Source organism: Pongo pygmaeus, chromosome 4 (assembly GCF_028885625.2).
Source record: "Pongo pygmaeus isolate AG05252 chromosome 4, NHGRI_mPonPyg2-v2.0_pri, whole genome shotgun sequence".
Classification (NCBI taxonomy): Eukaryota; Metazoa; Chordata; class Mammalia; order Primates; family Hominidae; genus Pongo; species Pongo pygmaeus.
This window is the reverse complement of record NC_072377.2, coordinates 117,262,783-117,290,162: the sequence shown is the minus strand read 5'-3', so window position 1 is coordinate 117,290,162 and position 27,380 is coordinate 117,262,783. Positions and strand designations below refer to the sequence as shown.

The window sequence follows — 27,380 nt, the reverse complement described above, 5'->3', positions numbered from 1 at the left end:
GTCTTTTCACATAGTCCTGTGTCCAGAATTGGTGGGTTCTTGGTCTCGCTGACTTCAAGAATGAAGCCACGGACCCTCACGGTGAGTGTTACAGTTCTTAAAGATGGTGTGTCTGGAGTTTATGCCTTCTGATGTTCAGACTTGTCCAGAGTTTCTTTCTTCTGGTGGGTTCGTGGTCTCGCTGGCTTCAGGAGTGAAGCTGCAGACCTTCACAGTGAGTGTTACAGCTCTTAAAGGGAGCGTGTCTGGAGTTCTTTGTTCCTTCTGGTGAGATCGTGGTCTTGCTGGCTTCAGGAGTGAAGCTGCAGACCTTCGCGGTGAGTGTTACCGCTCTTAAAGGTGGCGCAGACCCAAAGAGTGAGCAGCAGCAAGATTTATTGTGAAGAGCGAGAGAACAAAGCTCCCACAGCATGGAAGGGGACCCGAGCGTGTTGCTGCTGCTGGCTCGGGCAGCCTGCTTTTATTCCATTATCTGGCCCCACCCACATCCTGCTGATTGGTCCATTTTACCGAGAACTGATTGGTCTGTTTTACAGACAGCTGATTGGTCTGTTTTGACAGGGTGCTGACTGGTGCGTTTACAAACCTTGAGCTAGACACAGAGTGCTGATTGGTGCAATTATAGTCCTCAAGCTAGACATAAAAGTTCTCCAAGACCCCACCCAACTCAGGAGCCCAGCTGGCTTCACCTAGTGGATCCTGCGCTGGGACCGCAGGCAGAGCTGCCCGCCAGTCCTGTGCCATGCGCCCACACTCCTCAGCCCTTGGGCAGTCGATGGGACCAGGCGCCTCGGAGCAGGGAGCGGCACCCATCAGGGAGGCTTGGAATGCACAGGAACCCATGGCGGGTGAGGGGGGCTTGGGCATGGTGGGTTGCAGGTCCCAAGCCCTGCCCCATGGGGAGGCAGCTGAGGCCCAGCGAGAATTCGAGCTTGGCACGAGCAGGCTGGCAGTGCTGGGGGACCCGGCGCACCCTCCGCAGCTGCTGGTCCGGGTGCTAAGCCCCTCACTGCCCAGGGCCGGCAGCAGGGCCCGGCCGCTCCAATTGCGGGGCCTGCTGAGCCCGCGCCCACCCGGAACTCGCGCTGGCCCGCAAGTGCCACGCACCTCTCCCTGCACACTTCCCAGCAAACAGAGGGAGCCGGCTCCAGCCTCGGCCAGCCCAGAGAGGGGCCCCCACAGTGCAGTGGTGGGCTGAAGCGCTCCTTGAGCATGGCCAGAGTAGACGCTGAGGCCGAGGAGGTGCCAAGAGCAAGCGAGGGCTGCTAGCACTTTGTCAACTCTCAGTCCCATTTCTTGGAGGCTTTGTTCATTTCCTTTTACTCATTTTTCTCTAAACTTCTCCTCTCACTTCGTTTCATTCATTTGATCTTCAATCCCTGATACGCTTTCTTCTACTTGATGAAATCAGCTACTGAAGCTTTTGCATGCGTCATGTAGTTCTTGTGCTGTGGTTTTCAGCTCCTTCAGGTCATTTAAGGACTTGTCTACACTGTTTATTCTAGTTAGCCATTCATCTTATCTTTTTTCAAGGTTTTTAGCTTCTTTGCGATGGGCTCGAACATACTCCTTTAGCTTGGAGAAGTTAGTTATTACCTATCATCTGAAGCCTTCTTCTATCAACTCATCAAAGTCATTCTCTGTCCAGCTTTGTTCCATTGCTGGCGAGGAGCTGTCTTCCTTTGGAGGAGAAGGGGCACTCTGATTTTTAGAATTTTCAGCTTTTGTGCTCTGGTTTCTCCCCATCTTTGTGGTTTTATCTACCTTTGGTCTTTGATGATGGTGATGTACAGATGGAGTTTTGGTGTGGATGTCCTTTCTGTTTGTTAGTTTTCCTTCTAATAGTCAGGACCCTCAGCTGCAGGTCTTTTGGAGTTTGCTGGAGGTCCACTCCAGACCCTGTTTGCCTGGGTATCACCAGAACAGCAAATACTGCAGAACGACAGATGTTGCTGTCTGATCCTTCCTCTGGAAGCTTCGTCTCAAAGGGGCACCCGGCTCTATGAGGGGTCAGTTGGCCCCTACTGGGAGGTGTCTCCCAGTTAGGCTACTCGGGGGTCAGGGACCCACTTGAGGCAGTCTGTCAGTTCTCAGAGCTCAAACTGCATGCTGGGAGAACCACTACTCTCTTCAAAGCTGTCAGACAGGGACTTTTAAGTCTGCAGAAGTTGTCTGCTGCCTTTTGTTCAGCTATGCCCTGTCCCCAGAGGTGGAGTCTACAGAGGCAGGCAGGTCTCCTTGAGCTGCGGTGGGCTCCACCCAGTTCCATCTTCCCGGCCACTTTGTTTACCTACTCAACCCTCAGCAGTGGCGGACGCCCCTCCCCCAACCTCGCTGCGGCCTTGCAGTTCGATCTCAGACTGCTGTGCTAGCAGTGAGCGAAGCTCCGTGGGCGTGGGACCCCAGGGAGGGTTAATTTTTCGGTGGGTAGTCAGGGCAGGTGTCTGAAGATGGGAGGCTTACGTTGAGATGGATTTAAAAAAAAAAAAGCAGCCATATGGCAAACTGATATTCTTATGTCCACTTAACAACCATGAGGCCTGAAAGAGGAATTGTCCAAAGGCCAGTGGAACTGAAATGGAGTAAGGGGAAGAAGAAGCTACACGAGACGAGGTGGCAGAGCAGGGGCTGGCTCAGCTGTGGATTTTGATGCCACGGACAAATTTTACTCTTTATTCGAAGTGTAATTAGAAGTCATTAAAGGGTTTTCGAATGTGGAAGAACAAGATCTGGTTGGCACTATGGAAGCTTATCTGGGTGTGGAGAATGGGAAGGATGGGATAAGAGTGGAAGCAGCACGATCTTTGTGGTGCGCCAGGGCAGCTGTGGCGGGATGGGGCCAGGGGCCTCACGCACGGCCTGTGTGGTGCTGAAAGCAGTGGAGACTGCAGCTGGGTTCCACTTGGATAAGAGAAAGGGATGGTCTCGAAAAAGATCGTCAGGAGTCTAGTGCAGGGGTGTCCAATCTTTTGGTTTCCTGGGCCACACTGGAAGAAGAGGAATGTCTCGGGTCAAACAAAATACACTAACACTAATGATAGCTGATGAACTGAAAAAAAAAAATTGCAAAAATATCTCGTAATGTTTTAAGAAAGTTTACAAATTTGTGTTGGGCCGCATGGAGCCCACAGGTTGGACAAGCTTGGTCTAACGTGTAGTGTTGGGTAGATGGTGGTGGCATTTACTGAGGTGGAGAAGATAAGGGAGGATGAGGTTCAGGGAAAATCAAGAATCCCACTTTGGAATGTTAAACTAGAGGTGGCAATGTGACAGTAAAAGGAAATGTCAGGAAGGCAGCTGGATATGTGTGCCTGGCCCTCAGAAGAAAGCTCTGGGCTAGAGAAAGTTGTGAGCCAGCAGAGCATACCTGCCTAATAAAGTCATGGGACTGGATAGAAATCACCCCTAGGGTGGGAGTGTTGATAGCAGAGGGGACCCCGGGACAGCCCCAAGAGAATGGCAAGCCTTACTAATTTTATAGAGAATCTATATTTTTTATAGAGAATCTAATTTTATAGAGCATCTAACAAAGGAGACTGAAAGGAAATAGCCGCTAGGGCAAGAAGAAAACCAGCAGAGACCCACCATGGCTTAAGTGAGGGGAGCTCTTTAAGAAGGAAAGAGTAACAGATCAGTGGGGTGTTGCCTGAGAAGGGCCCTGAGATGGGCTTGGCCACATGGAGGTCTATAAGTTGGGTAAAGGCTTTATGTAATTAGCAGGGACGGACTGTAGACTGGAGCAAGTTGAAAAGTAAATGAGAGAATGGGGACTCTTTTCCAGAAGTCTTAATGTGAACAGGGGCAGAAAAGCATCCTTGTAGCACCTTACCTTGAAATGACCTTGGAATGGCCAGAGCCTGGCAGTGTTCTTAGTTCTTCTACACTCACCAGATGTCTCCCATGTTGGAAAGTGTCTCCATATTCTGCTCTGAGGTGTGAGTCTAAGATTCTTCCTTGAAGCTAATGGCTTCCAAACCCCTTAACATTTCAAGTCAGTTGCAGTTTGTTTGTGTGAAGCTTTCTCTTTAAGAGTTAGTGGTCAGAGTACTACAAATAGATGTGTCCATGGAAAATGACTTGTGGCATCAAGAGCATCTGTACCCTGAGATGGAAAACGGAGAAGCTGAAGGATCATATTATTCATTTGTTTGCTAACTTTGCCACAGACTCATTTGCCCTGAATCTACAGTTCTGAATCCTGTAAAACTTCAAGTTCCCAGTGCTTATCCTACCACTAGTTAGAGCTGCTAGACTGTGTAACCCAAAAGCAGCTTTGGGTACAATCCATGGCTCCTGGTCCATTTCCCACTTAAAGGCTGCCGGGGGAAGGTTCCTGTTCACTCACTGATTCATCCTTTGGTTCTCTCTGTAGTTTGTGATTATGAGGATGGGATTTGGGGTCACACTTCCTGGTTCAAATCCCAGGGCAAGATACTTAATGTTTCTGGGCCTCCATTTCCTCCTCTGAAATGGGAGTAACAACACTTAATTCAAAGGGTTGCTAGGAGAATCACTAAAGCAAAGGCTTAACAAATAGCCATGACTGCTGTCATGCGGCTTTTCATCCCTGCATGTGGAGGGTGACTTATCTAAGCCCACCAGATGTTCCACATGACGGGGGCCTGGAGGTTGCACAACTGTCTCCTTTCCTTGGAATATCTCCAGAGCCTAGCGCTGTGCCCTGCTCATGATAGACGTGAAGTGAGTGTGGCAGTGACTGGGGGGCTTATTTTTAACCAGGAGGCTTATTTTTTTATTTGTAATTCACACAGAGTTTAGTGATACTTTTATGTAGAGTTGCTTCTTTGACAAAATACTGTGTCAGCTACTAATCTGACAAGCCCACATCCTCACGTGATTTTCTGGCCTGAATATAAATTAGACAACTGAAATATTGGCAGATTAACTGTAACCCTAGTGTGAAACTGATTTTTGTTCCTTTGTAGCCGGATCGAGCACCTCAAATCCCAAAATGACCTCCTGACCATAACCCTGGAGGAATGTAAAAGCAATGCCGAGAGGATGAGCATGCTGGTGGGAAAATACGAATCCAATGCCACAGCGCTGAGGCTGGCCTTGCAGTACAGGTAGGAAAACAGTGCGAGGCACACACTGGGATGTTTGGAGCTACTTCAGGGTAGAAGTGCATCCAGAGTAACCTTCAGAATAAAAGCAGGAAATTGGCTTTTCAAAGGCATATCTGGCAGTTTGGACGAAGGCATAGCTGGCGGTTTGGACAGCAAATAGCTAAGAGTAATGAATATGATGTTAGTAAACAGGTATATTTCTCCTAGCATATTCATCTTAAATATAATTTCATTTAGGTACTATCACTCAAATTATCGATTTTTTGGTATGTTACGTATTCATTTGTTCTTGCAGATTTTTATTCATGTTCATATGTAATTTACATTGTGATAAATCTAGTGCATTCTAGTTCTTCATTTTGTTGTAGTTTTAAAATGTTGCTTTTAATAATCTCTATTTATTCTGAATGGCTGTAACCTCTCCATCAAGTTTTTATATTGTTAATTTATTCACTTTTCTAAAAGACATTTAGACTTTTGATATTAAAAATAATTCTATGATGAATAATTTAATGCAGATAAGATCTTCATTCTTTTGAATATTTTCCTCTGGATAAAATCCCGAAGCAGGAATTGTAGGTCAAAGGGTATGAATATTTTCCTGGCTCTTCAGGCATGCTGCTGATTTTTTGTCATGAAAACAAGTCAATTTAAATAACTACAGTTCACTCATTGGCGAGCAAGTGGTAATTTGAATGGACCACTTTTTTTTTCTGCTTCATCACTTTGAAATTTATCTGTTTTTAAATTACTGCTTGTTTAAAGCTGCAAAACTATGCCTTATTATTATCATCATAGGTTTCTTTTATTAGTGTTACCGCTTAAGCGTATTTGCCAAGGCCTCAGAGTAGTTGACTGTATCGTACACTTAGCATCCTCTAAAAAGTTCGGTATTGTTTTAAGAAACATTCTTGTTTATTCAGGAAATTATCAAAGCAAAATGAATGAGACCAAAGCTAGAGAGCAATCATTCTGGTTTACAGACAGCAAAGCAAGCAGATAATCCATCTGTGATAACCCTCATTGAAGCTGGTTGCTGTCCACCCACAACCTGCCTTTGAGCAGAAAGGTCTTTTTCCACGTTAGTACAACCTCATGGATAAGGAAATGTCCTCACATCTCTGGAATATGAACTGCTTTTGAAACGAGGAGCTGGTATCACCTAGGGCTAGCATTTCAGCCCGTTGTCTTAACTCTTAGTAAAAGACAATGAAAATAAAGTCAGTTGAGGCTGGGCGCAGTGGCTTACGCCTGCAATCCCAGCACTTTAGGAAGGTGAGGCGGGCGGATCACGAGGTCAGGAGATCAAGATCATCCTGGCTAACACAGTGAAACCCCGTCGCTACTAAAAATACAAAAAAAAAAAAAATTAGCCAGGCATGGTGGTGGACGCCTGTAGTCCCAGCTACTCGGGAGGCTGAGGCAGGATAATGGCGTGAAGCTGGGAGGCGGAGCTTGCAGTGAGCCAAGATCTTGCCACTGCACTCCAGCCTGGGTGACAGAGCGAGACTCTGTCTCAAAAAAAAAAAAAAAAAGAAAAAGAAAAGAAAGGCAATCAAAACAAATTGTCTCTTGACTAAATGAAGCAACATATCCCCTGTTCAGCTTGAAGAAGCTAGACAGTTACTTTCTTGAAGAGGAAATGTTCCTACTGCAAGCATATTATCTGGGACCCTGAGGATGCTGTACACATGTTCCACCTCCTCTTGTGTGGACATGGGCCATGTGGGTCTCAGGCTACAGGAAAGGGACCGTTGTTTGATATTTTACCTTGTTTGCCCAATGAATGTTGGGCACGAAGAAGAGTGAGTATGTTTCCTCCTCCTAGAAATCCAAACTCAAACTCTTGTCAGAGCTTTTGTGAAGGCCTAAGAATGTTTCATGAGACATTTTAAGCACTTAGTTTTATGAGAATCTAATAGAACTTTTCTGTGATGATGGAACTGTTCTCTACATGCACTGCCCAATATGGTAACCACTGGCCATGTATGGCTATTGAACATATGAGATATGGCTACTGCAGTGGAGGAATGGACTTTTTCATTTTATTTAACTCAAAATGTTTTCAATTTAAGTAGCTATTTGTGGCTAGTAGATACTATATTGAATAGTGCAGGTCTAGGTCAAAACCATCTCCTTGTGGGATGTTATATCAGCTACCTATTGTTGTATGACTAATCACTTACTGCATCACAGTTTCAAGGATCAGGAACCTGGGGGTGGCTTAGTAGGTGGTTCTGGTTCAGGGTCTCTTGTGAGATTCTGGTCAAGCTGTCAGCCAGGGCTGTATCATCTGAGACCTCAGTGAGGAATTGGAGGATCTGCTCTAAGAAGGCTCACTCACATGGCTATTGTCTGGAGGCCTTAGTCATTACTCGCCATGTGGACCTCGCCATAGGGCTGCCTGAGAGTCTGGAAGACATGACAGCTGGCCCGCTCTGGGGAGGATGGTCCAAGAGAGTGAAGTGAGAGAGACTGACCAAGATGGAAGTCAGGGTTTTTAGTAAGCTAATTTTGGAAGTGACCTACTGTCACTTCTGTCATACAGACCAACCCTGGTACAGTGCGGATGGAGGACAGCACAAGGGTGTGGACACCAGGGTGCAGGCTCAGCGGGACTACCTGGAGTGGCCTACCACAAGGGAATCACGTGGTCCTTTCAGCTGGTCACTGAAGGGACGACACACTTGCCTCTCCCGTCTTTATTGTTTCTCTTGTATTTTTCCAGAACCAAGTTAAAGGTTTAAAAATAAAAAGGCCAAATGAAAGAGCAAGCCACTGGCCCTGCCCTGGGAATATTCATGGGTGGTTTCCTTGCCTGTGTGGAGAGTGAGGCCAAGGCAGCACCTGAGCTGCCTCTTGCACAGGAACCGACGCCACATTGAAAGTGTCCGCTGTTCCCTGCAAGGGCTGAGGCCACATGTGCTTTGTTTCAGCGAGCAGTGCATCGAAGCCTACGAACTCCTCCTGGCGCTGGCGGAGAGTGAGCAGAGCCTCATCCTGGGGCAGTTCCGAGCAGCGGGCGTGGGGTCCTCCCCTGGTAAGTGTCTCCAGAATCCCTCTTCCTCCTCTTGTCTCCCTGCCTCCTTTGCTTCTGCCCCTTTTTCAGCAACTGGCATTGAATCATCTCCCGACAACATAAAATTTGGTTGTCAAGTGTGTTTTTCATTTTTCCTCATGACTGAATGGGTAAATTGTTTATGTTGAATGCAGCAAGAACTGGAGTGGAAACAGAATAACAGACAAGTTAAAACAAACAAGCCCTCTTAGGAGCTGCATTCTCCTGGGCTGACAGTGGGGCCAGATGGAGCTAGGCTGCATCAGCGATGAAAGGGGCCGGCGTTTCTGCAGCTGTCTCTCTGATGCCTGTTGTCAAGGCACATGCTGCTGCTACATGGCCTTCACTTCATCTCGTTTCATTGGCTGAGCTTCTCCAAGTTTATCTCTTTGAGTAGTAGTTGTTTTTTTGTTTGTTTGTTTGTTTTGAGATGGAGTTTTGCTCTTGTTGCCCAGGCTGGAGTGCAATGGTGCAATCTTGGCTCACTGCAACCTCCACCTCCTAGGTTCAAGCATCCTCCTGCCTCAGCCTCCCGAGTAGCTGGGATTACAGGCACATGCCACCATGCCTGGCTAATTTTGTATTTTTAGTAGAGACAGTTTCACCGTGTTGGTCAGCCTGGTCTCGAACTCCTGACCTCAGGAGTTCGATCCACCTGCCTCAACCTCCCAAAGTGCTGGGATTACAGGCGTGAGCCACTGCGCCCGGCTTTTGAGTAGTTTTGAAACATGGGTTTCCCCTGCCAGGTCTCCAGGTGTCTTACGAATAAAGAAGAAGTAGTTTCACCCCCTGCTCATGTCAGCATCCAGAATGCTCGCCCACCTCGCTTTCCTGTGCCTGTCCTTCCCCCAGCCCGGGGATCCTGTGCCCTGTCGGCCTGACCTGTACCTTGAGATCTGCACTGCCTACTCACTTCTGTCCCTCAATTTTGAGTAAGGTGGAAGGAGTATCTAATTGGAACAGACACAAGCATGTCATTCTAGGAAGTGGCAGCATTTGCTAAAACATGGCCAGTGATTGTGGCTCTGAGCCTACAGTGATGTGAGGAGGACTGCAGTAGAAACAGCACTAAGAGGAAAGAGAGACCCAAGGAGAAAGGTGGCCTTCTCTCCATGCAGAACTAAGCCCCAGACACCCCCTTAGCCTCAGAGAGGCAATAGCAAGTAAACAGAAAGCCAAGGTGACCAGGTCACTCCAGAGTGAAAGATGGGTGGTGTGGGCAGGCCAGGCATTCCCATGTGTGGTGGCCAGGGCTCTGTCATTGACCTGCTGTCTGCTGTGAGCTTCCATTAGGACTTGTCCATCCGGGACACACCCTTCAAAGAAAGTCACCATCCAGGCACCTTCTGAATGTACCCTCCTGTCCTTCTTCCCCACTCCTCCCCCCTTGTCTGGGGGCTCAGTTTTGCACTGAACACTCACATGTGTTTCCTCCTTCAGTTTCGACTTGCACAGGAATCTGAAGCAAAACTGAAGGAAGGAAGGTATCCTGGGTATTAATTTCCTGCTTCATATCCAAGTGATCCAACAAAGGAGCGCACCTTCATTTGTATGGAGAGCGATGCTCTGCTCCTCTCTCTGGTTTTTTTTTAATAGTATTACCAGCCCAGCCCAGAAGTAGAAACTCTGCCAGCATTTCCATTAGAAACCTCATTTTTCAGGGTCTGTTAACTGAACCATACAACTTTATTCCTCATGTGAAACAGATCCTAAAATGATCTTGGCCTACTGTCAGGATTTTTTTAAATTAATATACATATTAAGAAAAATGATAAAGGAAAAAGTCAATCGTATTTCCAGCTGGTATCAGAGGAGTGACTTAACCTGTTCAGGCTTCACAAGGTACCTTTCATTAGGCATGTACCTACACAGTGCAGTTATTTGATGTAGGAGCTGAAAGAGCTTAAATAAATCTGCCTTTTAAATATTCAAAATCAATAATGAAATGCTTTGTATTTACCTAATACTGGGAAGCTCATGTATACATTTATAATATGAGCCAGTAAGTAATGTCATGCCTAATTCCAAATAGCAGTCAGTGGTGAGATGTATGTAAAATGTCTTATTTGTGGAGAGAAGAGAGGCATGAAAGTTGTCAGAGAAATGACAGGAGGGAGTTCCAGGGATTTTTGGCCTGCAGAATGGGTCCACCCTGTTTCCTGCCCACTCTCCATAGTGCTGGGGGCAGGCTTGATTTTTAGCAGTTCCCCATTAAGCCTTGCCCTTGCATTCCGCTGACAGCAGTGGCTGGCCCGTCATACTGTCCCATCATGCCACCCATCATGCCATAGAGCTGTTGCACAGCAAAGCAGGAACTTGTTTGTGACATGCACCCACAGTATCTATGATTGTGGGTCTTTTCTTTGTTTCTTGTTGATGTCACAGGCATTCATTCTGTTCATTCTTTCATTCACAGATGCTTTAGGCCAGTGGTTTTCAAACTGCTCAGGGAAGCTGGAGGAGTTTCTCTGGGCCTCGGCAGTGGGGTTGGAGGGTGGGACTCTGAGTATGTCTCCTACTTCTGCCCACTTCATCCAATTCTGCATTTACCTTTTTTGTATGTTAGGATAGCATTTTGTATGATTAGGTGTAAGATTTCATTTAAAAATATTTGGAAAAGCATGGATGGATCTATGCTGTACAGGTAGCAAACCAGTGATTTGTTCAGCCAGCACAGTTTCTGTTTTGTTTTGTTTTATTTTTTTAAGGCTTTGTTTTTTTAGAGCAGTTTTAGGTTCACAGCAAAACTGAGAGGAAGGCACAGAGATTTCCCATATGCCTACAACCCTCAACATGCACGGCCTCCCCCATTTTCAGCGTCCTCCACCAGCGTAGTATATTAGTTACAAGTGATGAACCTACAGTGACACATCATCACCCAGAGCCCATAGTTTACATCAGAGTTCACTCTTGGTGCTGTATATTCTATGGGTTTGGGCCAATGTATAACAACTTGAGTCTCCTGTTAAAGTATCATACAGAGTAGTTTCACTGCCCCAAAAGTTCTCTGGCTCCACCTATTCATTCCTGCACCAACCCCATCCCCTGGCAACCATTGTTGTTGCTCTTGTTCTTGTTGTTGTTTTGGAGACAGGGTCTTGCTCTGTTACCCAGGCTGTATTTGAACTCCTAGGTTCAAGCAGTCCTCCCACCTCAGCTCAGCCACCCATGATCTTTTCAATATCTCTATAGTTCTGTCTTTTCCAGCACAGTTTTAAAACACAATAGGAATGTGAACATTTTGGGCAGGGACTTCACTGCCTGGTCTGTGCGAGTACCGAACACACCCTGATGTTCTGCACTAGCCCAGTTACCTGGCTCCTGGAGGCATTTGAGTTCACGCCGATTACCAAGCCAAGAGAAGGGTCAGGGTTGGTACATATAATACAGAGTCATCGGTACATATAATACAGAGCCAATCTAAAGCTCTCGTGTGAACCATTAGTTTTGTCTCTCTTGCCCCCACACAGGGCTCTAACCAAAGCTGTAGACATGTGGAAAGATGGTACAGTTTTGCCCCAGTTTCTCCCTCCCTCATTCACAGGGAAGTGCCAATGCACAGAGGAATGGCCAAATGGTAGACTTGTGGCTGAATGGGAGGAGATGTCAGGAGCCTGGATCATTAGAAAAATCAGAGCGTGTTAGAGCTGGAAACAGAAATGTGGTGATCCCTTTGGCTAACTCCTACACTTGTCCCTGAGGCCAGTGGAGCCCAGAGAAAGAGCAGAGAAATACCTTTCCACATGTAGCTTCTAAGTGACAGTACCAGGCCCAGAACACAGATCTTCTCTTCAGCTGGGCACTGCCAATTCCCTTCCACAGCGCCACCTCTGCCCTAAGTAACTGAGAGTTAATTATGCACAGTCACTCCCAGGCGTGCCTTGTCCAGGCCTATGTTGATTAATCCGTTGGCTTCTCTGCCACATAGGAGACCAGTCGGGGGATGAAAACATCACTCAGATGCTCAAGCGAGCTCATGACTGCCGGAAGACAGCTGAGAACGCTGCCAAGGTCCTGCTCATGAAGCTGGATGGCAGCTGTGGGGGAGCCTTTGCCGTGGCCGGCTGCAGCGTGCAGCCCTGGGAGAGCCTTTCCTCCAACAGCCACACCAGGTAATGCTCAGCCTTCTGCTCCGGGGTGGGCATGTGTCCACGTGGCATCTGTTCACTGGACTTGGTGTGCAGTAACCCAGCTCTTGGGGACTGTGTGGCCTGGGAAAACGCAGATATGGATTCTGGCATGCAGCCTGCTCCATCCAAAAAGGAGTCAGAAGATCAGAACAGAAGAGCTAGAAAGTGGCCCTCTCACTTTGCCAATGTGGAAACTGCAGTCGAGAGAGGAGAGATTTGCTGTGGAAAGTGGTAGAGATGGAATGCAAACCTACCTTTCTGTCGGATCCATTTTCTGTGCATTGTTCTGTTGTCCATTTCTTTATGAGTCTTCATTTCCAGGAAGCACTTAGGATAGCCAAGACCCGTTTGCTGCAAATGGTCCCTCTGGTCCCAAGGCGCAGCCCAGCTCATCCTAGTTCCAGACATCACTCTCCTTTCCTCTTGTGCCTCCATCCTCTATAAGCTCTTCTCAGGCAAGAGCCTCTCCTGTCATCTCTTTTGCCTCACGGAATGATGCCACATTCACAGCACATGCTTACAGGCACTCAGTCATGAACCTGAGGTCAAGTTCACTGTTTGTGAATCTAGGAAATTAAAGTGGGTGCTTGAAAAAGATGAGGAAGAAAGAAGCAAAGACCTTGCAGAGCATAATTTGCTGAAGTCATTTGATTCTTTTGGATGGGAGTGGAGAGTCAGAATGAAACCCTTTCTACTTACCTTCTCATTTCTTGCCACCAAAGCCCTAAAAACATGAATGCCTTCCGCTTATTTACCAGTCCTCGGTTTAGAAGACACTTTGTTAGAGATTCTTACATAATGGCCAAATCGTGAAAGACTTGGAAGGGTAACTTACTCCATTTTCACAGGTGAGGAAACCTTGGCTCAGAGACAATGTCAGTGATCTGCCTGGTGATAAGAGGGAAACCTGGATGGGAACCTGGGGTTTTAGCACCGAGCATATTGTTCTTCCCACATTGGATCTCATGACATAACAAAACAGTGTCTACTTGCAGACTAAGTGACCAGAACTGCATAAAGATAGATTGACTGTTGAGAGAATCAGAGGAGAAATACTGATGCTTTCTTGGTGCTGGAAAGCAACTTAATGTTCCCCTCTCTCTTTCCCCTCCAGTGGGACCCACCATCTACCTTAGTGCCTCCATTTACCTGTACTGGCCCAGGTGTCCCAGGAGAGGGGACATGCCCAGTAATGTACTCAGCCAGGTGCCCACAAACAAAAGGGACTTGATTCTTCTTTACTTTAGTAACAATTGTCTCATTCAGTGAAGCACAGATTATAATTTTTTTCATAAAACCACATTCTACTGTGTAAACACAGAAAGCAGATGCTCTTCTTAATGACTCTTCCAGATGTGTATAATCTATAATTTGTGTGTTTATTTAGTATAGAAATGTAGTTCTCGTGTTGTCAGTGATGTTGTGTTGTTTTATTAGTGAACATAAGAGTTTGCTTGACAGGAAATGTGTGCTGTTTCAGTAGCTTATGAGGTTTGTGCTACAGATCATTTGCTCAAACCTCCCTACCCCCAAAAAGAATTTTGTGGTTTTATTCTGAATCAGAGACAAATTTAGAACCAGTCAGGAGTGAGAACAATTTTATCACCATCTACGTAGCTTTTGAATATTTGTTAGAAGTACTTGAACTTACAGGTTAGCCTTGATTTTGAGACTGTTTTCTTAGAGGAATTTAATTTGGGATCCTGTGTTTCTGCAGATTGAGATAAATTCAAAACACAGAGTCATTGTTTCCAAGGATAACCTCACCAAAGAATGGTTTTTAAATTAATTTCAGTCTCAAATGGATCTTCCCATCAAAGTACAGAGGTCTTCAGCTCCAATTTCACCCAATTCTCCTTAAAAAATCACTTTTACCCTCCCGCCCAAATCAGAGCAGCTCCGAGTACAGAAGAACCACACACGGGGCATTCATTTGTCACTCCACATTCTTAGAACCTGATGCAATTAGACTGCTTTATGTTAAACGTGGGTTTAGAATAAAGTCCCAAACCACCAGACCCCTTTCATAATTATGATAATTATAGTAATTTTGTTTGTAAATCTTGCCATTCTGGCTCAGACATTCTCCCTTGTCAAGTTTATGAAAATAAAGAAAAGGATCTTTCTGAGTTGGAGCTTTATGTGGCCTGGCAAATCCCCTTTCCCCCCGCTGTAACCACCCAGCTTAAAGAGGTCTAATCAGAGTGTCCATCAACTGCCCCTCAAGGGTTCAGGAAAGAAACGCTGAGTATTGTGCCTCCAGCGGCATTTCTGGCAGCCCATAGGCAGCTCCTAACGACAGGAGGGTTAATGGTTTTAGAGAGGAGCAGCAGAGGGGTAGTTAACCAGCAAGGAGAATAAAAGTGATAGCCAACCCTCAGTTGACTGTTGGCAGGTGCCCAGGGTCGGTGCCACTTCATTTGGGAAAAATATAGCCATGGCCTCATGAGAAAGTATAATAGTCTTATGGACAGAGTGAGTAGGTTGATTGCCTGGATGGATCAACATATCACGACAAAGAGGCACAAGGACTAAAATGTTGGGAAGTGGAAATAGGAATCCTTGGTCAAGCCCACCGTCTGTGGCAGGCCTCACAGTTCAGCTCCTTCTGTGCAGCGTAGTCATCGATCTCAATCCACAAAGGAACCGTGGCCAAGACGGGATCGGCCACAGCAAGTCTGCACTCTCAGAGACTGAAATTGAGTTCCTCGTCTCAGCACCAGATGGGGACCCTGGAGAGCTGTGAGAATGGTGGTTGCAGCCTTGCCGTGAGCCTCTGGGCACCTCCAGGTAGCCAGGGTGCTGCCTGTGTGGCCACTCACTCTGGGGTGTAATCCCCAAGTTGTACTGGACAGCAGCAGAGCTCAACAGATGCCTAGCTCTCACTCTTTGAACTGGTCTGGATTAAGATAAAGTTTCATTGGGGCAGAAAAAATGGTTGAGGAGAGTGAAATCATGTCCATTGAAAGGGTGAATGTTTTGAAACAGCCACCTAGTTAGAACAGGCGTCAGTAAGCTTCAGGGAATGAGAGTCAGACTAGATCTGGCTGAAACAGTCATCTTTACTGAGGAGAGGTGCTTTTCCATCTGTGTGTGAGGAGAGTCTATCCAAAGTCCTTGGGACAAACGCTTACTGGTGTTAGTGAGCTCTAGAGACCAGCCCCGACACATCCTTGACATGACAACATGATCAGTCCTCCTGCTCAAATGTCCTCATCACTTACCTTTTAGGTTCTGTGAGAACAAGGTATAGACATGAAATGCTTTTTATGGTTTTTTTCTAGTGAGATCCAACTTCTTGATTTCAAAAGATCTGTATGTTTGTTGTAAAACTAAGCAATTAAAATGCCAGCATTGGAAAACGCGTAGGATGGTAAAGTTCTCCATTCTAGGACTCTCACTGGAAAGGACATTGGGAACCCTTTGGGGTATATTCCCACAGATTTAACTGCATTTTTTATTACGATGCATGGTTGCAAAGAACAGAAACATGCTCAAATAGCTTAAATGGAACGGAATCTTTTTGGAAGGATATCAAATCTCGCACCCACAAGCTGCATACCCGAGCAGAGGGCTGCCTAAGACAAAGCAGCAGCAGAACCAGGCTCCAGGTCTGGCCTGTGTGGCCCTTGCATGCAGCCTTTGTTCTCTTTCCTGTTCTCCGGGTCAGCCTTCCTCAGGTGACAGACAACCAGCTCACCACCTGCATTTGTACACAAAGCTGGCTGGTTTCCCTGCTGTCAAGTAAGAAAATCCTGGGAAAGGGACATCTTGCCCAGCTGGGATCTGATGGCTATCCTGATCCTCTGTGGCCATGGAAGCACGAGGCCAAGGCAGTTTCCACAGGAGCTTGGGGATGGAGAAGAAAAGGGATAAGTCTCAGCAGAAGAGCTTGGAAGGCAGGTACTTGGTGCACCAAAACATGACATCTTTAAAAACATGACTACATCTCTTTTTTTTCTCTTTTTTTTGAGACGGAGCCTCACTCTGTTGCCCAGGCTGGAGTACAATGGTGTGATCTCAGCTCACTGCAACCTCCGTCTCCCAGGTTCGAGCAATTCTCCTGCCTCAGTCTCCGGAGTAGCTGGGACTACAGGTGCCCGCCACCACACCCAGCTAATTTTTGTATTTTTTGTAGAGACACTGTTTCACCATGTTGGCCAGGATGGTCTCAATCTCCTGACCTTGTGATCGGCCCACCTTGGCCTCCCAGAGTGCTGGGATTACAGCTGTGAGCCACCACGCCTGGCCGACTGCATCTCATTTTTAACCTCATGAGGATCCTGTGATGTGGACTCTTGAAACATGCATTTTCCCCTTAGTGTTATGCTCTTACATATCTTTCTATATGTGTCATTCTTTCCAGGAGTTGGATGGTTTTCCATTGGATGACAATGGTGTTATGTGTTTGAACACTTTTCTCTGGGACATTTGTATCCAGTTTTCCACTATTATAACATTGCTGCAGCCACTGTCCTTGTCCTTAATGGCTATTCCTCTTGTGCGGTTCCTGTGAGACCAGCCTTCTGCACATAATCCAGTTATTCTCCTACAGCCATGGGTGCTCCAGCCAGGCTCTTCCTCCAAATCCTTGGTAATACTGGGTAGTACATCTTTTTTCAATTTGGCCAATCTGTACGTAAGCAAAAAAAAAAAAAAAAAAAAAAAGTTAATATTTCAACTTGTACATCTTTATTTTTAGTGACGTTTAAAGTCATTTGTAATGCTTAATTTTTCTAACACCTGGGAAATTGTTAGCAGCAATATAGTTGTCAGGCCTGGATAGTGTCTGTCTTGGTGTGTTATGACTAACCACATCAGGAGTGGATGTATATTTGTTTTAGAGATGCAACACCATTATGATGGCACCTTTAAAAATTACTGCATATATAGAGTTTCTCTTCTAAATATTTCTGTCTCTTATTTTGACTTCCACTATCAGCTAAATTTTTAGGAGCTTTCTGGACTCAAGCAGTTTTTGAGGACTTTAGTTATCTGACAGCAGATTTTCCCATGCCCATATTTTGCTAGACAGTCACGGGACTATTTGTTATGTAATCTACCCTAATTTAATCTCAGTTTTTCCTCCTGGAGAATTCTGATAACCATTCAAGAGCATATAAACCTAAGAGGTTTAGAGTTTGTTTAGTATTTGTAGTCCTTTGCTACAAACCCAAAAAAGGAGGGATGGGGGTATACCCACAGCACAACAGTAAAAGATACAGGCAAGCTTCCAAGGCTCGAGCTTCTGCTTAAAGTAATGGGGCCACTTAGGATGACTTAAACGCCAAATGTCACCTGGACTGACCCCACTCATTCAGATAAATTTCAAATGCTCAGCAAAATAGATGCCCACCCCCAGGGCACTTTCCTTCTAAAAATGAGCTTCTGGGCCGGGTGCAGTGACTCACACCTGTAATCCCAGCATTTGGGGAGGCTGAGGTGGGCGGATCATGAGGTCAGGAGTTTGAGACCACCCTGGACAACAGTGAAACCCAGTCGCTATTAAAAATACAAAAATTAGCCAGGCATGGTGGTACCTGCCTGTAGTCCCAGCTACTCGGGAGGCTGAGGCAGGAGAATTGCTTGAACCCAGGAGGCGGAGGCTGTGGTGAGCCAAATCATGCTATTGCACTCCAGCGTGGGCAACAGAGCGAGACTCTGTCTCAAAAAAAAAAACAAATGAGCTGCCCCTTGATGGAAATCAGATCTCAGCTGGGGCCAGGTAAGATGTTGATGAAAACTTCAGGAAAATGCCATCACGGATTTTCAAGGCAAAAGAAATGAAATGTCCTTCTAGCCTTCCACCAAGGGAAGCTGCAGAGGCTGTGAAAAATGAATTTTTCTTCTGATGAGCAGGCTGGGGAGCTGTGTTGAGGACAGAGATGAGGCATGGTGGAGAGGGATAGAAGAGAGGATATTTGACGTCGATAGCTGGTTTGAACAGCTTCTCCACAGGGTAGGTGGAGAGTGGGTCGGCCCAAACCATCCCGAACTATCCAGCCCCGCATTCCCACCAGGCTACAGGCCTGCTGTGTATCCTGTGTGCTGGAAGAGCTGCTGGCAATGAACAGATGCAGAGGAAAGCCGGCGTGACGGGAGCTCCAGCAGAGCATCACAGAAAGGAGAAACCCACACATCCTAGACTAGCTCCTCAAGAAGCCAGAGCAAGACACACACGTGTGGCGAGAGTTTTTGTCATTAGCCTTCCCCCACAGTCACTCTCAGAGAACACAGTCTCCCGTTCTGGAGAGGAGGAATAATGCAGCCACAGAAAATGATTGATTCCCCCTTGACAACTGAGATCATCCAGCATTCCAAGCCGGGAGAGTTAATGGATGACTTAACCCTTGCCCAGCAGCCAGCAGCAGGCCCTCGGGAGACCGCCAGCGCCTTTGTCTGTGAGGCCAGAGAAAAGGCCAGTGGCTTCCCCTCCCCTACCATTGTCATAATCATATTCCGCAGTGAAACGTTAAGAGCTCAAAGCAGAATTGTAATTAACCTCGCCTGATCTGTTCCCTGCTGCTGTCCTGGAAGCAGGAGAAGGGAAGCCGGAGGGGCTGTGAGGTTTATCTTGAAATTAAACTTTCTCCACTAAAAGCATTTTAAAGCTCTGTGCTTCCAACAGGGTAAGATCTGTGGACTGAGATCTTTTGTTATTTTTTTTTTTCTTATTTCCTTCCTCTTTGAAAACTATACTCATAGCAAAGTGGGTGAAACAAAAGCCTTCCCTGCCTGCCATGGATGAGGCTCCGGGCCCTAAGGGTGGCAGCGCCTGGCAGTCTCTGCCTGCCTGGGTTCATGTTCCCCCAGACAGGGCTAGGTGATTTCTCAAGTCCATTCAACCACTGGCGACTTTTGTTCTCCCTGGGATGGAGGGATTCTGGATGACCTGCGGGTGGCCAACAGCTCAGGGGATCTCTGAGTCTGGTGTTAGGTGTTGTGGGGCTGTTGGCAAAGCCATCAGGAAAGTGGCCACCTGTACCTCCTCCTCCCATAGGACAGGTGCTGTGTGGCAGCACCAGCTGCCTGCTTCAGGGCCTGCCATATCCTTTCCACAACTTAGTGAGGCAGGAACCCTTAGTATTCCTATTTCCTGCAGCCCAGAAACATTGGGTAATTTACTCTGGGCCATAAAGCAAGGAAGTGGCAGAGGAGGAACATTTATCCAGGTTTGACTGACATCAGAGACCTGTTCGTAGACCCTGACACCGACCAGGGCAGCCAGGAGCATTGTGGCCTCTACCTAGAAAACCTAGGAGCGTCCAGTCACCTCACAGGCTACTGAGCAAATGCCCACTTAGCCTGAGGGGGAGACCAGTGCTTCTCACACCTAAGCGTGCATCAGAGTCACCTAGAGGATATATTATAACACAGATTGCTGGGCTCCACCTCCAGAGTTCCTGACTCTGGAGGTCTTGACAGCAGGCCCCGGAATGTGCATTTCTAACAAGTCTCCAGGTGCTGCTGATGCGGCCAGCCCGGGACCCCTCTTGGAGAACTGCTGGGGTGGACCAGTCCTGCTAAATGGAAAATCTGCCAAAATAGTATCACTTCAGTTCCTGCAGGGTAATTAGAGAATGCTAGCTTTTACCACGCTTTGAATTTTGTGATTTTTATTTTAAATGAAAGTCAACAAAAAGTGTTTCAAGTATACATTTATATTTCCCAAAAAGTAGTCTGAAGAAAATACACCTCACTGTGTCTTGTGGGTGGCAGACACACAGGTGTTGGTTATTCTGTGTTTTTCTATAGGTTTGAAAGTTTTCAAAATAATTTTTAATGAAAGGAAAGACTAGAGATGTAAGTAAACCCCACACCCTGTGTTTTACAAGGAAGCTTTACAAGGAAGGATTTCATTCCTGAAACCTCCCAAGTAACTGGAAGAGAAGTGCTGCTGTCTGCCAGCGCCACGCTGTCTAAACATGCCGAGGCTGTGAGCACATCTCCACCCTCAGCCCTGTCTGTAGAATGCTTTGCAAACAGTGCCAGTACTTGAGTTTGCTCTAATTTTGTCGCTCGTTCGCCTGTGGAACATTAGGTGTCTGTCCCTCCACACCAGTGTTGACGATCTGTGAAGGTGAGCTCCTGAGCTCTACTTGGGGGTTTTGTACGAGGCATGCCTGCCACTGAGCAGGTTGCAGGCAGACAGGCCTTCGCTGAGATGCTGAGGGTCCTCTGGATGCGTCCTCTGATGCACAGCCGGGCTCCTCAGTGCCCTCTGCTGTGGGCACGCTTTGCTCTCTTTGCAGTTCCCTTGAGCTGCCTCATTTCACTGTGGAATAGCCCGTGGTGTTCCAGCTGCAGGATGTTGCTGCTTCTCCCCTCTCATCCTTTTTAAAATACAGCTTGAGAAAACATAATGCTGATGATCAGTAGTCATTTTTATCCTTCTGCCTGCCTTCCCTGCTCCCACCTTGCTCCAAGCTGCTACCATCTCTCCCTGGAATTGTTGCTGTAGCTCCCGAGGTGCACCCCTGCCTCTGCCCTGGCCTCCCTGCATCTCTACTCATCCTAGAGGCCAGATGGATCCTGTTATAACAATAAAGCAGACCGCCTCCCTCCCTGTTAAAATCCCCAATGGCCTCCATCCTAATCCTAGAGAAAAAGACGCAGCCCTTATAAAATGCTACATGACCTGGCACCCAGCCCCTCCCATGCACTCCCTCTCTGACCACTTCTCCTTCTTTCTCTCCCCTGCCTGACTCTGCTTCGGTCACCATCTCGTTCTGCTGGCCGCACTCCCTGCCTAGATTGCATTTACTGTGTCCTGCAAACATCCACGTAGCTCCCTCTCTCGCCTCCCTTAGGTCCACCCTAATGTCACTGGATCACGCAGGCCTTCCCTGCAGCTCAATCACAAATAATAACGTCGTGCCCACTCTGCATTCCCCACGCCTCTTCCCTGCTTCATTTTTCACCATCTCATGGGCTGTGTATTTCATCTCCTGGCCTCCTCTATTAGAATATGAGTTCCCTGAGGGTAGGGATTTTTCCAGGACTCCATAGTAGGCACTCCAATATTTCTTGAATAAATGAATGATAACTTCCATGTTTATTGTGTGCTTACTATGTGCTGGGCACTGTTCTAAACATTTCTAATTTTTTTTTTTTACTTTTAAGTTCAGGAGTACATGTGCAGGGTTGTTACATAGGTAAACTCATGTCATGGAGGTTTGTTGTATAGATCTATTTTATCACCCAGGTATTAAGCCTAGTATGCATTAGTCATTTTTTCCGATCCTCTCCCTCCTTCTATTCTTTACCCTCAAGTAGGCCCATTGTTTGTTGTTCCCCTCTTTGTGTTCATGTGTTCTCATCATTTAGCTCCCATTTATAAGTAAGAACATGTGGTATTTGGTTTTCTGTTCCCACATTAGTTTGCTAAGGATAATAGCCTCCAGCTTCATCCATGTTTCTGCGAATGACATGACCTCATTCTTTTTTTATGGCTATGTAGTATTCGTGGTATATATGTGCCACAATTTCTCTATCTAGTCTACCACTGATGGGCATTTAGGTTGATTCCATGTCTTTGCTATTACAAACACTTCTAATTTTACCTCATTTATTCCTTACCCTGACTTTATGACGCATGTACTATGACTACCTTCATTTTAGAGTTGAGAAGACAGGGAATATTCAAAGTATGTAAGATGCTTGGGTCACTTGTAAAGGTAGCACTTTGCTGTTAGGGCAGCGCTGAGAATCAGAACCAACAGGAGATGGGTCTATATGGAGAGATCTATACCTAGATATAAAGAGAGATCAAGATCGATCTCTTGATATAGATATCTAGTAAATCACAAACAGTGATTTATTTTAAGGAATTGACCCATTTGATAATGGAGCTGGCAAATCTGAAGTCTGCAGGTCAGGCCAGAGACCCAGGGAAGAGTTGATGTTGCAATCCTGAGTCTGAAAGCTGTCTGGAGGAAGAATTTTTTCCCTCTTGGGGGATCTGTCTTTTCTCTTAAGGCCTCTCTGATTAGATGAGGTTCACTCACTGTATGGAAACAGTCACCCTGTAGTCTCTTGATTTTAATGGTAATCACATGTAACGAACACCTTCACAGCAATGCCTAATCTGGTGGTTGACCAAGCAACTGCGCACATAGCCCAGCCCAGCTGACATGGGAACTTACTGGGCACAGCCTCTGAAGAGATAGTGTTTATTGGTCAGGCTGATCTTGCTCGCCTTATCTCCAAGGGACTTCCCACCCGTCCTGATGGTACAAAGGGAGTGAGACGTAGCCCCAAAGGGTTTCTGGTGCTCAGGAGTTTCCCATTCTAGAAGGGGTTCTCTGACTTGAAGACCACCCCAAGCCCTAGGGTAGCCTCTTTCTCCTGTGAACAGCAAAGCTCCAGCCACCATCTCTCTTCAGCTTTTCTGTCCCCAGAAGTCTTGTCTTTGTAGCAATGTGTCATGTACCAGAGTGGCCCTGCTCTCACTCACGTCTAGGCTGTGGGGACTACAGGTACTGAGTTGGGGTCCTGGCTCTTACCCTTTGGCAGCGTGAGACGAGGAGGGCAGGCCTGGGTTTGTGGCATCTGGCAGCCTGTGGAGATCACTCCTGGCCCCTGGTATAGCTTCTAGCTACAGGATTCTGGGGACAAGGACAGGGCTGTGGGACGAGGCTGCGGCCCAAGTCTAGTTGCACCTCTTTCCAGCCGCATGACTCGGCTGACCACTTGATGTCTCTGAGCTTCACTTTCCAAATCTGTAGCAACAGACATGACAACACAGCCTGGCCTGTTTTGATGCAAGGTCATTAGGCCTCTGCTTGTTCTTCTGCCATCTTCAGACCAGTTCCATGAGGGGCGAATCACCCCTAGGGAGGCCCAGTGCAAGTGCAGAGAAACTGCTGTCGGTGCATACTGGCCTCAGAGTCCTCAACCGAGTGGAGTAGGCCTTATTTGGAGGCACGGGGAGCAGCCTGCCCACTGCTGGAAAAGGCTAGAGCCCGCTTGAAAGCCATGGCCTCCATTTTCCAGTGGTGCTCCCCCTTTCATGGTGGTTTGATCCCCTAGAAACCTTCCTGGGCTGCCACAGGTCTGGGGTTCAGCTGGGGGCTCCCTGTCCAGTCACCATTCACCTTGGGCTGCCAAGGGCCCTTGGGTCAGCCCGAGTCCCTGTAGTGGACACTGTACTCAGACTGTGAAGTATAGGAAGGCCTGGGGGTACCCCACTCCCAAAGTGGTTATTGCTGTGTTATGCACCCCTGTGTTTTTCATGGTACATGTTGCAAACAACAGAAGTAATCACAGCAAAACAGCCCCCTTCGGTGCTGCTCCGCAGGGACGGCTGCCACAGCCTGGGACACCTGCACACACGTGTGAGGGTGTGACATGCATCTGTGGATCACACCATAGGAGTTTTGTGCTTCAACTTTTGTTGCCTTAAATATACCTTTTTTAAGTTCTGACCACGAGTATCTTTTTTATTACATATATAATATCTTTTAACCTATTTCCTCAAAATATCACCACCATTGTCAATATCACTATAATTTCACATATTACAATTATCACTGTAATGTCCACATGATTTCCCTCCTTTTGATGGCTGTGATAAATCACTAAACTGTATTTTAGATTATGTTCCTTTGTATGTGTATCTTTTTGCTTCTGTGGAATTACTTCCTTAGAAATTCATTTCTAGAGTGCACAGTGTTGCGTCAAGGAGTGTAAGCATTTGTTATTCTTCACACTTAATTCTTTCCTAAAAGGTGTTATCATTTTCCTAGGCTGTGAAGAAAACTTATTTTTGGATTACCATCTAAATAACACTGGGGAAAGGGAATGTGGAGAAGAGTGAGGAGAAATGATCTATTCGCCATGACTTGGAATAACACAGGGTGGTGGGTCTTTTTTTTCTTCTTTCTCAGCACAACCAGCTCCACAGCCAGTAGTTGCGACACCGAGTTCACTAAAGAAGACGAGCAGAGGCTGAAGGATTATATCCAGCAGCTCAAGAATGACAGGGCTGCGGTCAAGCTGACCATGCTGGAGCTGGAAAGCATCCACATTGATCCTCTCAGCTATGACGTCAAGCCCCGGGGAGACAGCCAGAGGCTGGATCTGGAAAACGCAGTGCTGATGCAGGAGCTCATGGCCATGAAGGTATGTGGTGGGTGGGTCCCGTGCGCTAGGCTGCCACCAGGAGGAAATCTAAACAACCTCTGAAAGCAGGTCCAACAGATAAGGAGGAATCAATCCCTCCTGCCCAGAGAAGAGCCAGACCCTTGTTTGTAGACAGAGCTGGTTTCACTATGTCTGGGGGTCACTTGGGCTGGGTGTTTCTGGACAGGGGAGTTGAATTCTAAGGGATTTCTCAGGGTGTCCCAGCCCAACTTTGGAGCCCTTCATCCTCTAAGAGAAGCCAAGTCAGACATCTGCAGGGTGGAGCCTCTGTCCATCTAAATTGACCCCTAATATCAAGAATGCTTGGAAATATGTCTTGGGTTGCTGATGCTGATGTTAACTCCCGGCAGGGGGGAAACAGGGTGAGGCCAGTTGTAGAGTTTGGCCAAGAGCCCTAGTTTCCTGACATCTTGTACCTTTGGTGCAGTGTCGAGCCTGCTCAGACCGTACTGCCCTCCAGCGAAGGTGTACAGTGTTGTTGAGGTCAGTGTTTCAGTGGATCTGAAACACTGGGCCTTTCAGCTGCTAGTGGAGATATCTACCTGCTGGCATTTCTACAGAAGGGAGCTTTCTTGGAAAGCTGGTGTCCCCCACTGGGAAGTAGTTAAACCGCCATACCTACAGCAAGACACCACTTCGCCTGTTTCTGGTGTGGAGTGCCAGGCGCCAGCCCTTCACCTGGTACCTGCTCTCAGAAGGCAGCTGTGGTATAAGTAAGACCATATCTGATATTTGTCCTTGGTTTTGGGACAGATTTTGAGAAACCCTTGGAGTTTCTTGCTGAGCTAGGGGTGTCTTTGTGATGCTGATGAGGTGACTTATGGTGGGGCCTAGACAGCTTCAGAATGTGGGCTGGTCACCAGAAGGACCAGGCGTGTGATGGAGGATTGGGACTTTCAGCCACCTGACCTCTGGGGAGGGGAAGAGAGCCAGAGATTGAGTTTAGGACTGGTCAGGAACTGGAGTCGAGCAAGCCAGAGCGGGTCATGGCAGTGCAGAGTTAATGGCTCCTATTGGGATCAGTACTGTCCGCAGCAGGGAGAAAAACAACCCCCTGGTCGCACCATCTCTGGAGAGTGGAGGGGAGCTGGCAGCAGCAGCCATCCTGACACCCTCGGGGGTGACTCACTCAGCACAGCCCTGTCCTTGGGAGCTTCTTGAGCTAGAATCTGGGTGAAGTTTGGGAAGACACTAGGCAGTGGTAACAGATGCAGGAATCTCACCTCCCGCCCCGACCCCCATGATTTCCAAACTGGCTCGTCTTCATCCAGCCACGCAGCTCCCATCCTGGCCTCTCTCTGGAGAATCCTCATGCTGCTTTGGCTGATCCACCTCTCATTGCTTATGAGCTAGCCTTGGGTCCCTCATCGTAGTGACTTTTCCCCCAACCGGGAGCCCTGTTTGCAGACTCTTGCAGCCTGTGGCACGAGCCATGAGGCCACCCTTCCATCATTTATTCCAAACATTGTGTTTCTTTTGGCCAAAGACTAAAGATTTTCTTTTTAAAATTGGCCAACATGTGGGGTGATAAATTTACTGGTATTCTAGCCAAGAAAGACATTTTTGTTGGAATAAAAGTTCTAATACTCCCTTTGCCACTTGAAAATAAAATGTGTACTGATCTTAGAAATTTTCTAAAAAAGTAGAAAAGCTGGGAGGAGAGCAATCCATAATATCATGATCCAGGGCAGCCATTGCTAGCATTCTGGCTTGGTTCCCTATGACTTTCTTGAAGGCTAAACATCAGAGTCATCCCCTTTTCCTCTGAGTCCCTCCCAGTCGGCTTGGGGATGTGTGCTCACCCATACCAAATCCATTATCCAGCAGGTTACGTTGGATTTTCACCAGTTTCTAGGATCCAACTGCAGAGAAATTCAAGTTTCTGTTTTTGTAATACCTTTTCATTTCTAGATGATCTGCTTGGTTCCTTTTCAAATCCATTCTTCTTTTTGTTGTTGTTTGTTTGTTTGTTTGTCGTTTTGAAACAGGGTCTCACTGTGTTGCCCAGGCTGGAGTGCACTGACACAGTCATGGCTCACTATAGCCTCGCCCTTGGGCTGGAAGTGATCCTTCTGCCTCAGCCTCCCTAGTAGCTGGGACTACAGGAATGCACTGCCCTACCCAGCTGACTTTTTAAGTTTATTTTTTTGTAGAAACAGGGTCTCACTTTGTTGCCCAGGCCAGTCTTAAACTCCTGGGCTCAAGTCATCCACCCACGTCAGCCTCCCAAAGTGCTGGGATTACAGATGTGAGGCACCAGGCCTGGCCTTCTCTTCCTTTTTGAATGTCTTATCCCTTCATTATGACTCCTATATCTCTTTGTTTTAAATATTTATTTTCTAGTTTTCCACATTGTTATTTCTGCTTCTTGTAAATGCTGACTCTTACTTTTTGCATCCGCTCATTCTCCATCAGTGCTGATTCATTCTCATTTCCTCGGTGGTGGGGGTAGGGGGAGAGAATGCAAGCACCAGCTCATCCTCCGTGGAAGCTGTGTTCCGTGGGGCCCTGAGGATCCTGGGTTGCAGATGTCCCTACAGAGTGGTTCTATGTTTAGATCTGTTGGGACTCATCAGTTTCTGAGGTTTAGGACTCGTTCTTATTAAGTTCTTGGCTCAGGATTCTTGTACCACACCTACACATGACACAAGCTTGAGGTTTAATTCCTGGAAAGAGATTTTTCTTTCTTTTCCCACACAGAGCCTGAGAGATGACAAGTTTACTGGCCACATCTCCAGAAAGGAAGTTTTCTAGTGTCTTATGGGCAGCCTGATGAGAATCCTGCTCCCGTAGGGGTCTGAGCTGTGGCTTTCTGCCTCAGAGGCCACAGCCCTGGCCTTGGGTAATGTTAAGCCCCTGGGTGGAGGGCCTGAGGACAGTCTGATGCCTTGCTGGCCAGCACCCGCCCTCCTTGCCGTTCTCTCTGGCAGCGTTCCCTCTTCATTTCTGGCACCCATAGGT

At 47.1% G+C, this 27,380-nt stretch overlaps 1 protein-coding gene across 4 annotated transcripts in view; it reads left to right on the top strand.

The window, feature by feature from the left end:
- MCC (MCC regulator of WNT signaling pathway) overlaps positions 1-27,380 on the top strand; it is a 478,671-nt gene that overhangs the window by 414,310 nt on the left and 36,981 nt on the right. For all 4 annotated transcript variants that reach the window (XM_054488736.2, XM_054488737.2, XM_063665146.1 and 1 more), the window contains 4 exons: positions 4,947-5,087; positions 8,024-8,127; positions 12,074-12,257; positions 24,164-24,398. In XM_054488736.2, the coding sequence (XP_054344711.1) occupies positions 4,947-5,087; positions 8,024-8,127; positions 12,074-12,257; positions 24,164-24,398 (664 nt within the window). The remainder of the gene's footprint in view (positions 1-4,946; positions 5,088-8,023; positions 8,128-12,073; positions 12,258-24,163; positions 24,399-27,380) is intronic.